Consider the following 14,893-nt stretch of genomic DNA (forward strand, 5'->3'; position numbering starts at 1 on the left):
CCCCTACAAACACCACAAAACCTCCCAACAAAATATTAAAGCTTTATGTTCTGCGTGAGCTGTAGCTGAAACTTTTGAGTTTTGAAAGTTGCACAAATTACAGGCTTATGTTCATGTATTTTTGTTTATTATTATTTATGACTTGATGACCTGATGTTTCAGGTTGCCTGTTTACATTTTAAAAGTAAATTGATTTATTTTTGATTTATTTATTTTTGCATTTAAAAAATGTTAAACTGTCCTGTATGCAAGGAATACAAATGTACAGTTTGGTTTAAGAAACATGTCTTATTTAATCTAATATGTATTTGTTTTTGCTCTTTGTTAAAGCAAAAGTATTTCTTATCCGATTACTCGATTAATCGCTGGAATAATCGATAGAATACTCGATTACAAAAATAATCGATAGTTGCAGCCCTAGTCGTAGTGCATCAGTTACGAGGAGTCCCTATCCGGCTTAATACCCCACCCCTATATGAACAACAGGCCAATCGCTGTTCATGTGGCCGCTCAACCCAGCTGGATGGCAGAGCTGAGATTCGATACGATGTATTCGAGATCCCAGCTCTGGTGCGCTAGCGTGTGTTTTTTGCGCTGCGCATCCTGAGCGGCCAAGTTTTTACTTTTTATACTTAAAATCTTTCAAATTACCTTACATTTACAGCATTTAGAAGTCACATAGTCCAACATTTTCCTCGGGCCTAGTACAAGTAGACCACAGTCTAAGAACACATATCTGCTGAAACCCTCTTAGAAGATTTAGGTAAAGAGCAGATTTAATTTTTCTTTTTAAATAAAACGACATTGGTAAATGTTAGTTTCCATTTAAATAATTACTAAAAATGTGGGTCTTTTTTTGAAGACATGGGAAGTCCACCACCTTTGTGCTAGTAAAGAGGATTAATGCCTGTCTTCCTTAGATTCCACCCCTAAGAGGGGTGCATCAAGACTAGCCAGACTTGTGGTTCAAAAGGCACAAGGTACAAACGTTTTGACTAGTTCGGTGTTGAGAAACTCCAGTGGCCTGCACAGAGACCTGATCTAAACCCCACTAAACTTTGGATTAAATTGAAAAATTAACTGCATGCCAGACCTTATCTTTCAACATCAGCCAGACTAAATGGGCACAAATTTCCACAGACACACAGTCTTGTAAAAAGTCTAGAAAAGCTGAGGCTAAGGCTCTTAGGTGGTGCAGCGGTACAACACGCTAGCACAACAGAGCTGACACCTCAAACTCATGAGTTCGAATCTCTGCTACTGGCAAGTCCGGTGCTATACAGATACAGTATAGACCAGATAAGTGGAGGCTTTTATAGCTGCAATAAAGGGGGCAACTTCATGACATTTCCCATAGTTGTGGTATAGGATGTCCAACAAGCTCTGGCCAGGTATCTACATTATCGTTCTTGCTATGAAGCTAAAATATTGGGGGGATTGTCCTCCTGGTAACACCCCTGACAATGTTTATTGTACATTGGACTAATAAAAGAAAACTTAGTAAATTGTGATGAACAAAATACACTATATGGCCAAAAGTATTTGGTCACCTGACCATGAGTTTGCTGGACATTTAATTTCACAACTAAATGGTATTAAAATAGAGTGACCTCTATGTGATATTTTCAGCTGTGACAACAGCCACTCCTCTGAGAAGGCATTTCACAAGACTTTTAATTATATATGTGGGAATTTGTGCCCATTCATGTGTATGCTGATGCTTGTCAAGAAAGCCTCAGTTGATTTTCCAGTTCATTCCAAAGCTATTCAGTAGGGCTGAGGTCAAGGCTCTGTGCAGGCCACTCATATTTACCTGTATGTCTTTATTAACCTTGCTTTGTGCACAGAGGCACAGTCATGCTGGAACAGGAAAGACCTAAAGCTCCCTAAACTGTAACTGGACTGGAGTTTTGGCCCCCACTGTATCAACCCATGAAGTCCAGGTGAATCTGTTGGTGAATCTCCACAATCAAACTGTGGCAAGGCAGATAACAGGGCAGGTATACAAATCAATTTATAAGGCTTTAAGTGTTCACAGGAATTCTAAAAATTCAAATTGGGCTGGCCAGACGTTGGGACAAGTGGTAAGAAAGGTAAGAAAGAACACTTAAATGTTTTTAATCTCACAACAAAGTCAGACCTTCCCTGATCAAAGGTTGCCTGTCATATGTCATATTAACATTTACAACAGCTTAGACAGATGACTTATGGAAGAATCTATAAATTATGACAATCAGTTAAGGTCAGGTTTTCCTGGAAGCAAATTAAAAAGTATTTTTCTCTCAAAAAAACTGCACAGCATGGGCCCACGCAGTGACGTGGATACTTCAGCTTATAAGAATGTGACTGCAGTAGGTGGGCTGTAGTTTGGAGTTGGATGTTGTTTGGGTGGATGAATGAGTAAAACATATGGTGTCCATTACCTGTTTTGTACTCAGTCTCTCAGTCAAAAAAAACACACAGTTGAGTCACATTATCACCACCAGCCAGCTGCTGACATCCAGAGTAACCATCGTGTGCAGCATGGACAACAGTTAGACAGGCTGGGAGTGACTCAGTAGGGTCCTGGTAGGTTGTCACAGGTATTTGGAGCCATGCTGACTGCAGTAGGGAGGATCCATAAAGCAAACATGATGATCGAGTCCGTCATGTCGCATTGTCTTGCCGCCCCAGGGAATACTTTCACCCATGACAGCAACAAGGGATATACACAGACCAGGAATAACATTATGACCACTTACAGGTGAAGTGAATAACACTGATTATCTCATCATAGCACCTGTTAGTGGGTGGGATATATTAGGCAGCAAGTGAACATTTTATCCTCAATGTTGCTGTGTTAGAAGCAGGAAAAATGGGCAAATTTGAGCAAGTTTGACAAGGGCCAAATTGTGACGGCTAGATGACTGGGTCAGAGCATCTCCAAAACTGCAGCTCTTGTGGGGTGTTCCCATTCTGCAGTGATCAGTATCTATCTAAAAGTAATCCAAGGAAGGAACAGTGGTAAACCAGCGACAGGGTCATGGGCGGCCAAGGCTCATTGATGCACGTGGGGAGCTACTGTAGCTCAAATTGCTGAAGAAGTTAATGCTGGTTCTGATAGAAAGGTGTCAGAATATACAATGCGTCGCAGTTGCAGGGCTGTTTTGGCAGCAAAATGGGGACCAACACAATATTAGGTAGGTGGTCATAATGTTATGCCTCATCGGTGTATGTGCAGACAGCCTGACTACAAGCCTTGTGAGAATACGTGAACTGTCCTTAAAATTCAAGTCCACGCTCTAAATCAACAAATTCAGCCTAACCAATTTTGATGAATAAATCAGTGAATGGAAAAACTGGAATTGTGCCAGACGATTGTTGATGTGCTATCAAAAGCAGCTTAATAAGAAAAAGGAAGTATATTTTTGACTGAAGTGATTTCCAACTAATCAGTCACAGACAAATAAAAATTGCAGAAAGTATTAAAATTGCAAGACAATATGAGTATACAAGTAAGTGAAAAGTATGTGTGTGTGTGGGGGTACTTTTCCATCCCTCAGTGACGTACTGTCTAGCAGGAACAATGAAGTCAGAAATGGTACTCATTAATCATGGCTGTATTATTTGAATTTGGTGAAACAGCTATAACCCATTTGTATAAACAGTTAGCCTGCTGATTCAGAGTCATGTTGCATCAAGAACCAGGATCAGTCTGACAACAGTCTGACAGGAGATACATTTGACCGCACAAACACTACACAAATAACTAGCTGTTATTCCAGTGGGATTCAGACCAAGAAAAAACACCCGAGGCTCTAAGATTGTGCATTACCTGGCAAACCTAAGTGCACATTTTAAGCAACAAATCCAGATAACACTTAATTCTGATTGGATGGTACAGCAATCTCTTACACTAGCCCATCACTGCTGATCTGTGTTCTAATCTTAGAGGTGGGAGGGATGGCCAAAGCCCTGCGGTGAACTGGCACCCTGTCCAGCTAACAACAAACACAGTGAAAGGTAAATGAAACATTCAACCCAGTGAAAGCTCAGAAACACTGAACTACCAAGGTAAAAAATACTAATGTTGAATCTATACAGGACAAGAATTAGTAACAATAGCAAGGTGAACAAGGAGCACGTAATAGCAGAGCTAAAGAACACAGGAAAGTACAATGCTGTGCAAGGAATTCATGCAATGACAGACCACAAGTAGGCGAGAAATCAGGTGTGGTATTAGCCTTAAATGTTGGAACTCTGAGTGACTCCCATCACAGCGCTCATCATCACCTCTCACTAACTCACTTTCTTAACTTCTTATCCAATTAGGGTAGCGGGTTGCTGGAGCCTATCCCAGCCTCTAAATGGTCGCAAGGCACACAGCAACACCCTGGACGGGGCGCCAGTCCATCACAGACATACATACAAACACACACACACACCCATTCACCTATAGGGCAATTCAGTATCTCCAATTAACCTGACTGACCTAAGTAAACCAGAGCTCCGGGAGGAAACCCATGCAAATACGGTGAGAACATGCAAATTCCTCTCAGAAAGGACCCGGACCGCCCCGCCTGGGGATCAAACCCAAAACCTTCTTGCTGTGAGGCGACAGTGCTACCCACTGAGCCACAGTGCCGCCCTGTGATGGGAGTCTATTACACTAAATCACAGTTCACACTGATCAGTAGAGGCTGAAATATTCTGAGTTAATTTTCTCTCCTCTTGATGTTTTCCTGCAGCTCAAAATTATAGACTGCAAACACCCATGAGACCAGAGAAGAATTAAAATATGCAGCTGCACAAATAAATGATATAATAACTTTGCTGCTTTTTCAAAGGGGTGCATAAGGAATGGTGTAGACAGACACCTGGCAGGTTTAAACTGAGAATGTTTCAATACTAGCAGCATCTGTCCTCAAATAAAGTAGAAATATTGTGGGTCAGAATATCAGCAACCATGTGCACCTTCTTTTATAGAGTTGAAGGTGAACCTTGCTTTATTTAATTTGTTGTACCATCATTTTGTTCTGGTCAGTTTTTGTATCACCACTTTCTTCTGGTCAGCTTTTTTTTAACAGTCAGTTTTTTTAACAGGGTCTGGTTTCCCTGGAAACACTGGTTGTAAGGCAGGAATACAGAGAAGTGGTTATCCTTTTCATTAGTTTTATTTATCATTCTTAGTTTTTCTTCACTCTCTGCTTGCTATGGAAAACAATGCTATGCTATTCCGTGAATCATCCACCTATCATGCAGGCGTCTGTCATGAATCCAGCCTCTCTGTGCTCCCGAAGCTCATGTGTATGTGCCACACCCCTGTCTCCGGGAGCACATGGTTTGGGTGGTTTTGTTTATTATGTCAAGCCGACGCCTCCTTATGATTCCTGGACTGTGAACTAATGATCCACAGCTGAACCTTGTTACACTTTGAATTCTCAAGGTATTTAAGTATATTTGGTCATTGTTTGGAATGTTGAGAATCATGTGTTGTAATTAGGATAGTTTAGTCTTGTGTCTTATCTTGTGAAACTCAGTGTTGTCCAGTGTTATGATTAGGGCCCTACTTAATTCACAGGAAAATGCGCTTAATTTAGGGGTCCTCGTTTTTCAAAAATCACAGATTTCACAGATTGTCATCGTGAAATGTGGCATTTTTCTTTTACAGTCATTAAATAACACTAAATTAAACAATAGAATAAATAGACGCTACAATACACAACACAGCCTACCATAATGGTTGAATGTAAATACTGCCCCCCACCTCTGTGTCCACATAATCGGTTGGGAGTTTTCCAAACTCAGCTACCTCAGTTGTGTTTTAGCTGCTTTAGACTTTGACATCTTGGACATTTTGTCCAACCGATTGCTAACGTAACCAAGCGTCTTTAAAGTTTAAACTCTCTGGAGCGTAATACTTTACTTGCTTGTTCTTGTAAGGCGCAGCACAGACTACACAGAGATGATCACGTGTGTAGAGAACAGTACTTTTCCTTTGACTATGGAATTCCCAAAGGGACAAAATGCACTCAATATGTAAACACACATCAAGCTTTGTCAGCACACTACACCACAAAAAGTCTAGTACACTATCTTAATTGCCGCGTGATTCCTAGGACCGCCTCGTTGCATTCTGCGCTCCATATTTCATACGCTACGTAATAAAAAATGTTAAGTCCCTAAACACACAACTTGCATATTGAATTTCACAGCAAATTGCATATATCACATGGTCCGTGTGGTGCTTTTCCCAGCCATGAATGAGGTAGGGCCTTAGTTATAATGAATAAATGTTATGTAACATCTCTACGTGTGTCCGCCCTTGTTTCCTGTCTTGAGCCCTTCGTTACAGTGTATCTGCCAGACAGCAGAGGCCACACTTGCACAAGGGCAATGAAACCTGGTTTGTCTCCTTCCCTTAGACACAGCCAACTGTGTATTTCAGATGCCAGGCTAGGCTGATAGCACAGAACAGAACGGCTGGTGTTTACCTGTAAAGGGCCGAGGATGGAGCTGGTGGTGTACATGAAAAACAGGCGCAGATAGCTCAGGACATTAGCGAAGGCAAAAAGCCCCTCAGCTACCAGGATGGGGTGAGATGCTTGCCAGTCTTTTCGCTCAGATTTATGGACGTGGTTAAACTGAAACACATTAAAATGTGGGAGGTTATTTGTATGCCAAATTTAGATAAATAGATAGATAGATAGATACTTTATTTATCCCGAAGGAAATTATTGAATTTCCTTAAAATATAATATAATATAATATAATATACATTTACAACTACTCCCATGTTCTTTAAGCTTTAAATAATCTTGTTTTTGAAACATAGAGCTGGGACTTGACTTTAAAATGCATTTACTATCTCATTTAATATACACTATATGGCCAAAGGTAAACACCTGACCATGTGGTTGTTAGACATCCAGTTTAAAAGTCCTCTTTGCAGCTATAACAGCCCCCACTCTTATGGGAAATCTTTCCACATGTTTTAGGGGATTTTTGCTTTCTGATAAAATGAGTGTCTAATAGTTAAAACCATTAGCCACGTTTGGTTTTAATAGCATTTAAGGTCCATTTTTGGGGTATCTAACCTTGAGGTAAGCCACCACCTTCAGAGTGAAGCAGGCCAGATAGAGTGAATTCATGACAAAACTCAGCTGATTCCTCGACTCCTCCATGAAATCCTCCAGTCCCTCATACCAAAGGCGCTTCACATCCGACCACACCATTCCTGCAGATAGGAAAAAAATAGACAGAGAAAAAGAGAGAGAGAATTCTTAGAAATCTGATAAGGATCTGCACATGTACACACTACAAGACAGAACTGAGAGGAGTGCCATTCTCCAAAACAGGAAGTCTCACAGGGGTGGATGTTGTACTGATACAGTGTGCATGTCCAAATACTCATTTATAACTCATTTTTACCCGGCCCGGCTGACCAATAGCACCACTGAGATTTGAACTCGGATCTCGGCGCTTGTGGGCTACCTTAACAGTAAGCTGTGCCATCTGAGTGCCCTGATTTATTATACAGTATAATACAAATAACGATGAACTAATAAGTACAAACTGGATTTTTATAATCAACCTGCGTACTAGTAACTTAATTAATTAAGTTAATTAATAAATTATTATTAACTAATCATTTACATGGTTATGGGAACAGCAATTTCCAATAACTAAAATTGCAACGCGGCCAAACAGCCTAGCAATTGGCTGTCAGCCTGGATTAAAAGAAGGAGGGCATACAGCATAAATACTGTGTCAAATCAGGTATGCTGACCAATGTTCTTCCAATTTTAGATCTTTGTAAATATGAAAAGGTTAGTAATCACCTTATTCTGGTCAAGGTCATGGCGGGTCCTGTCCAAAAAATGTTAAGAGTCTCACTAAACTTGGAACTACATAGCATTACAGGCAATCAGGTTTTCCAGTTCCATTTTATTTTTTTATGTATTGCATTTAAAATAAACATTCAGAATTAATAAAACATATAGAATTACAAAAACATTACATTTTTAGTTAAACTAAAAACTCACCGTTCTACTGTGTATGTTCAGAAGAGAATTCAACTTTGAGCTCTCAGACAGCATTGCATGAGAAACCGACATGCTGCTTTGATAAATATAGCTGCATGGGCTCAAAAGTACTTCAGAAAACTACTGTCACTTAACAGAGTCTGACACTGCATCAAGAAATTTAATGAAAAACTCTTTCACAAAGAGAAAGCCATTAATCAATTTTATACAGAAGTGCCTTAGAGTTACTGAATTCATCTCAGATGATCGAAAGACAGTGGTAACATGTGCTATGGTCAGATGAGTACACGGTTCAGCTTGTTTTCGGGAAAAACAGACGTCGAGTTCTCTTTGCCAAAGATGCAAAGGACCATCCAGACTGTTATTAGTGAAAGGTGCAAAACCCATGTCATGGTATGGGACCAGTAAACACACAAGAAATTCACACTGGAGATTTAAAAGAATGAAAAAATTACAGATTTTTTTCTTTTTATTGTGTGTTACAAACATCCCAACTTTTTTGTAAATGGGGTTTGAACAAAAACAACACAATTAACAATTAATATTTTTAAAAATTCTGTCATAAACTTCAACAAATGTGATTTATCTGTGTTATATATGTCAGATTCCACAGGACTTTAATTCTGTTATTGATCAGTATCAAACAGATGCCAGTCTTGTATTGCTAAAATACAGTGTGTTCCAGAATTATTAGCACTTCTGGTAAAAATAGAATACAGAGTGAGAGATATTTCTAGACTGCAGTTTGAACCAGTGCAAAGTGAACACATGGTGGTCTGTTAGCAGACATTACAGAGCTGAATGCTGTACTGTTCAATCTTGGTTAGCATGATTACTTGCAGATCTGTGTGTGTGCCTGTATGTGTGTGCAGCATGGTACAGTGCCCTAGCAAAAGTAAAAAAAGCATCAGCAAATATAAAAATACAGTAGCAGGTCCAAAACACACCCATATCAATTAAAAATAGAACAAGTAGGCCCTTATTGAACTTCCCATGCTCATCCCTGATTGGATGGTGTATCACCATCACTATAATAAGCCCCTAGTCTTTCTACAATCTTTTATGTAGATTTGCTGGGGTGTGTTAAAAATTTGCTGGTGTTTTCTGGTGTGTTTTTGGGATTTCTGGGGTGATTTTTCAGATTTATTGGTATGTTATTTTGATTTGTGAGTGTGTTTGGATTTGCTGTTATGTGTATAGATTTGCTGGTGTGTTTTTGGATTTGCTGATTTTCGCTTAGATTTAATTTTTAAGGATGTGTATTCACTTTTGCTGGATAGCTTTTGCTCTTGCTGGTGTCATTTTTGTTTTGCTGGTGTGTTTACCCTTTTACTGGCGTGTTGCTTTTAGATTTGCAGTCCACCATAAAAGAGCTTTCAGTTTTTCTAAAACCTAAAATCTTCATCCATCATTGTGACTATTTTTACCACACAATGTTTGTTCCAGTAGAAGAAAATATAGAGAAGCTACCTGGATTTATAAATAAGAGTTAAATTACTTGCACTTGCAACAATACACATTTGATTTGAGCCAGTTATAGTTGCATCTCAATAAACTGCTACACTGCCAGGACCATTTCTGAAAACACACTAAACAATGCAGCAATAAAAGCTAAATACACACTGCAGAAACACTGTGTGTACCTCCCCATAGCCTGCAGCAAGTATAATCTCGAATTTATACACAGAAGCTTTCATTGTGTGGTGTAAAAACTGTGTGTGTGTGTGAGTGTGTTATTTTGCTAAACAGTACAGCATGCAGAAGCCAGATATATTATGACCACTGACAGGTGAAGTGAACAACACTGATTATCTCTTCATCACGGCACCTGATAGTGGGTGGGATATATTAGGCAGCAAGTGAACATTTTATCCTCAAAGTTGATGTGTTAGAAGCAGGAAAAATGGACAAGCATAAGAATTTGAGCGAGTTTGACAAGGGCCAAATTGTGATGGCTGCAGCTCTTGTGGGGTGTTCCCAGTCTGCAGTGGTCAGTATCTATCAAAAGTAGTCCAATAAAAAAACAGTGGTAAACCGGTGACAGGGTCATGGGCGGCCAAGGTTCACTGATCCACGTGGGGAGCGAAGGCTGGCCCATGTGGTCCGATCCAACAGACGAGCTACTGTAGCTCAAATTGCTGAAGAAGTTAATGCTGGTTCTGATAGAAGGGTGTCAGACTCCATGCCTTGATGGGTCAGGGCTGTTTTGGCAGCAAAAGGGGGACCAACACAATACAGTATTAGGAAGGTGGTCATAATGTTATGCCTCATCGGTGTATTTCCCATGCTAATCCAACCATCACCAAGGTTACTAATCCATTATTGTTGAGGCTTTGGTGCCTTCCTATGTGAATTTCCCCACTGTGGGACTAATAAAGGGTTATCTTATCTTATTTTAGAAAGGTCCGATGAGTGTCTTTTACAAAAACGCTTCTCTGACTAGTAATGTTCCTAGATTTTTAGTATTGGCCCAGTCTAGATAAAAATAGTCTAGTGAATCTCAAACTGTAGGTTGTGCACCACTGGTGGCATGTGAAGAACCCCCAGGTATTAGATAAACTTGGAAAATTTGCTACATTGACTGAAATTAAAAGCTAATGATGAATTTTATATGCAATTTACATTTTTTCACAGAATTCAATCTAAATAATTGTTCTGCACTCCGATAAACAGGCACCCTGTTCGGGGTGTATTTCTGTCTCATGTACAGGTACTGTGTTTCCTGGTGGTGCCAGACTCACTGCAACACTAAGCAAGAAATAGCAATTTATAAATGAATATATTAATAAATAAATAACATTTGTGTATTCCTGCCTTGTTCCTATTGTCTCCATGGAAATCAGACTCCTAGACCCACTGCAACCCTAACCTGGATAAAGCGGTGGTAAAAATAAATGTAAAAAAATAATTCAGAGCTGAAGTTTTTGTTTAATGGGGTTTTTAAAGTGCAGCTTGTGGGCCATTTGTGGCTCGAGGCATACAAGGGTGCGGCCCGCACTTAAAGCCTTTCTTTAGTGTGCATGCGTGTGGCATAGGCAACTGGTTTTTGGCTACTATTGTGGCTCAGCTGATGAAAAGTTTAAGAGCAACTGTACCAAAGTAATGATCTTTCTCCCTCTAGTGGTTTTTCAATCGTTTCTCTCTGCCCTTAGTTTTTAAAAGTAAGGTACAGTTCTTCATGAATAGAAAGTTGTTATATGCATCTAATTTTTCACAATTCATTTATTTCATTTTGATAATCCACTACATCCTAGTCAAGGTTACAGCGAGTCCAGTTTCACTAGGAAACAAGGCAATTCCCTGGACAAGCCGCCAATCTATCACATAGCTTTGGCCGTCATTCATGACAGAAACGGTAGTTACTTATTACACAAGATTCATCAGTTGACAAGTTTAATGTCAAACACAGTCATGGACAATTTAGCATCTTCAATTCACCTCTGAAACAGTCTTTGGACTGTTGGAGGAAACCGGAGCTCCCGAAGGAAACCAACGCAGACACGGAGAGAACATGCAAACTCCACACAGAAAGGACCCATACCACTCCACTTCAGAATCAAACCCAGGACCTTCTTGCTGTGAGGTGACAGTGCCACCCACCATGCCACCCCAATGGCAAATCATAGAGTAGTGTGAAAAAGTATTTGCCCCTTTTTAATCGCCTGTTATTTCATAATGTCAGACTAAATTGTTTCAATGAAACGTTTAACAAAGAAACTTTAGTAAAACCACAATACTTTTATTTAAGTAAGCAAGTTAGCCAGTGCACATATGTAAAAAAGAAAAACAAGTAATTGCCTTGTTGTTCAATCAATCAGTACACCAAATTAAATTGGTAAGCCAATTTAGGTGTTTTAACACAGCTAAGCTCGATTTCAGCAAGTCCTGTTGAATGTGAATGTCACTTCTCTTTAATGTTGCTAAGTCAAGCAGTCACCATAAGGTTTCTACAGGGACATTATGTCCCAATCTAGGGTAGTGGTGCTCAATACGCCGATCGCGATTGGCCAGTCGATCACACAGTGCACGCTGGTAGGTTGCGCCTCATTCAAACAGGTCAGCGTGATTGACATGAAATGTGGCCACTGTTTCTTTAATTTGCACTGCGAATCAAGAAAGTTTTCATTCATCAGTAACCAGTTTGTGCCATTTTCAAATTTTTTTTGTAACCTACACTGTGAAGATGAGTGTGCAACCAAGCTAGCTGTTTCTTTCATACGTGGAAGAAGCTGGTGGAGACAATTCAGATCTCGTGTTACATATAAAAATTTTAACCCTACAATCTGACATTTATATGAAGTCAAGGGCCTCTGCTGGGCAATTTTGGAACTTGATGGCTAAGGAAAAATATCCAAACATAAGAATATGTGTCACAAATTTTACAGCATTTTTGGATCAACCCACTTGTGTGAATCAGCATTTTTCAACATGAAAATAATCAAGTCTAAATATCGGTCCACGCTTACTGATGAACACTTGGAAGCCTGCTTGAGAATTGGCATCAGCAGCTACTGTCCAGACTTCATAAACCTGGCTGACACCATTCAGCGCATTTAAAAAAGCTTCAAAGCTTAAACCTTAAAAAGTAGATTGTGATGACCTGTCGACTAAAATAGTAGATCTCAAGCCATGAAAGTGTGGGCACCCCTGATCTAAGGAAACATAAAAATGTCTGGAAAGTCATACAAAGCGAGTTCTGAAGCTCTGGGATTCCACCGAAAAAAAAGTGAGAACCATTATCTTCAAATAAAGAGAAACAATGGTTATGATTATGAATCCAGAATATAAATGGAGCTAGGCAAAACCTGTAACAGTTATTTATTTATTTACTTTCAAGAAAGCACATATGGACCTGCCTTGTGCAGGTGAAAAGATGCAGTCGGCTACTGCACACATGTCGGAGGGACGTGTGTTAGTCTCGGCTCTCCTCAGTCAGGGTGGGGATTAACATCAGTAGAGAGGAAGCGTAATGCAATCCGATAATTGGATAGAACTAGATCGGGAGGAAAATTGGGGGAAAAAAACATCCAGTTTGTTTTGACATAAAAATACGAGCTCACCTATGATCCAGAGGATAAGCAGGTAGTCTATCATCTCCAGGTCCGGGCCCATGGTGTTCTTCTGGTTCTTGTTGTAGACCCATGAGTAGAGGTTAAGCAAAAGAAGGAAGGTAAGGTAGGAGGCACTGTGGATGATGAACTTAACGAAGGGAGTGTGGATCATGTGACCCACTCGTGAACGTGGTATGAGCAGGTAACATACGGAGAGCAGAGGCCATAGCAGAGCTACACCCAGCACCGTCAGCAGCTTCAACCCAGTGTGTTTACGCCGGTAACTAGCCATCTCACCGAACCACACCGTGTTCAGGAACTGCTGACAGTTAGACTGAGCGACGAACTGAATAAACACAAAGAGAATAAAATGAATAAAATTGTTGGTGTTATATTACACAACACATACAAATGAAGCCAAAGGGTACTCTGGGTACTCCAAATACCTCCCACCTCCCAGGGTCTGTCATGGTATGGGGCTGTGTCAGTGCCCTTGGCAAAGGTCATTTACACTTCTGTAAGGGCAGCATTAATGCAGAAAAGTACATTGGGATCTTAGAGCAACATACAGTCCCTGACAGAAGTTCTGTCGCTTATCCATGTTGTGGAAACAAAAGCTTATAACCTGACTTTAAATTCATCCATTGGTTTTAGAAATGACTCATATGAAAGCTGAAACCCTCCCGAATGAGGTTTAATTTAAACCTTTGCTTCACTGCAGAAATATTGATCATTTAATGAACACAGAAAGGTCAGATTTTGGCAAGACAAAAGTTTTGTCGCCTTGTCATATAATGCACCCAATCCTAGTTTACAGCCTCACCTGTGCTCACTAATTGATCGGTTAATTAGTGGGTGTGTATAAAAAAGAACCCCAGCACCCCAGACCTTCACTTGAACTGCAACTTCACCTCTGACAACATGCCAAAAATCCACCCTGCGACCAAAGCCTTGATTATCAAGAGGCTGAAGACCAGATTCACTGCAGAGGTGGCTGGCACCTTTAATGTGTCTCAGCGTCAAGTACAAAGAATTAAAAAAAGATTTGAAGAGACTGGAGATGTTTTTGACAAGCCCAGGTCCGGCAGACCCCGCAAGACAACTGCTTAGGAGGAACGTTTGTTGGTTAGAAAATCCAAAGCCAGCCCCTCTTCCACTGCAGCAGAGCTCCACCAGGCCTGGTCACCTCAAGTCCCTGTGTCAACTAGAACAGTTTGTAGGATTCTATCTCGAAATGGCCTCCATGGTCGAATCAGTGCCCAGAAGCCAGCACTAAACAAAAGGCAATTAAAAAACCGTGTGGCATTTGCCAAGGCCCACAGCCTGCTAAACGGATGGACGCTGGAAAAGTGGCAGAAGGTGGATTTCTCAGATGAATCTTCAGTTGAATTACACCACAGCCGCCGCAAATACTGCAGGAGACCTACTGGAGCCCGTATGGATCCAAGATTCACCCAGAAAACTGTTAAGTTTGGTGGTGGAAAGATCATGGTCTGGGGTTACATTCAGTATGGGGGTGTGCGAAACATTTGCAAGGTGGAAGGCAATATCAATAGCCTAAAATATCAAGAAGTATTAGCTACCTCTTACATTCCCAATCATAAAAGGGGTCAAATTTTGCAGCAGGATGGTGCTCCATCTCATACATCCATCTCTACATCAAAGTTCCTCAAGGCGAAGAAGATCAAGGTGCTCCAGGACTGGCCAGCCCAGTCACCAGACATGAATATCATTGAGCATGTTTGGGGTAGGATGAAAGAGGAAGCTTGGAAGACAAAACCAAAGAATCTTGATGAACTCTGGGAGGCATGTAAGACT

At 40.4% G+C, this 14,893-nt stretch overlaps 1 protein-coding gene across 1 annotated transcript in view; it reads right to left on the minus strand.

Annotated features, from left to right (window-relative positions):
* Window positions 1-14,893, minus strand: part of trpc1 (transient receptor potential cation channel, subfamily C, member 1) — a 47,352-nt gene that overhangs the window by 7,970 nt on the left and 24,489 nt on the right. Inside the window, exons 7-9 of the mRNA XM_062992022.1 lie at window positions 13,085-13,421; window positions 7,077-7,216; window positions 6,474-6,623 (exon numbers count right to left, since the gene is read on the minus strand). Of these exons, the coding sequence (XP_062848092.1) occupies window positions 6,474-6,623; window positions 7,077-7,216; window positions 13,085-13,421 (627 nt within the window). The remainder of the gene's footprint in view (window positions 1-6,473; window positions 6,624-7,076; window positions 7,217-13,084; window positions 13,422-14,893) is intronic.

Source organism: Trichomycterus rosablanca, chromosome 3 (assembly GCF_030014385.1).
Source record: "Trichomycterus rosablanca isolate fTriRos1 chromosome 3, fTriRos1.hap1, whole genome shotgun sequence".
Classification (NCBI taxonomy): domain Eukaryota; kingdom Metazoa; phylum Chordata; class Actinopteri; order Siluriformes; family Trichomycteridae; genus Trichomycterus; species Trichomycterus rosablanca.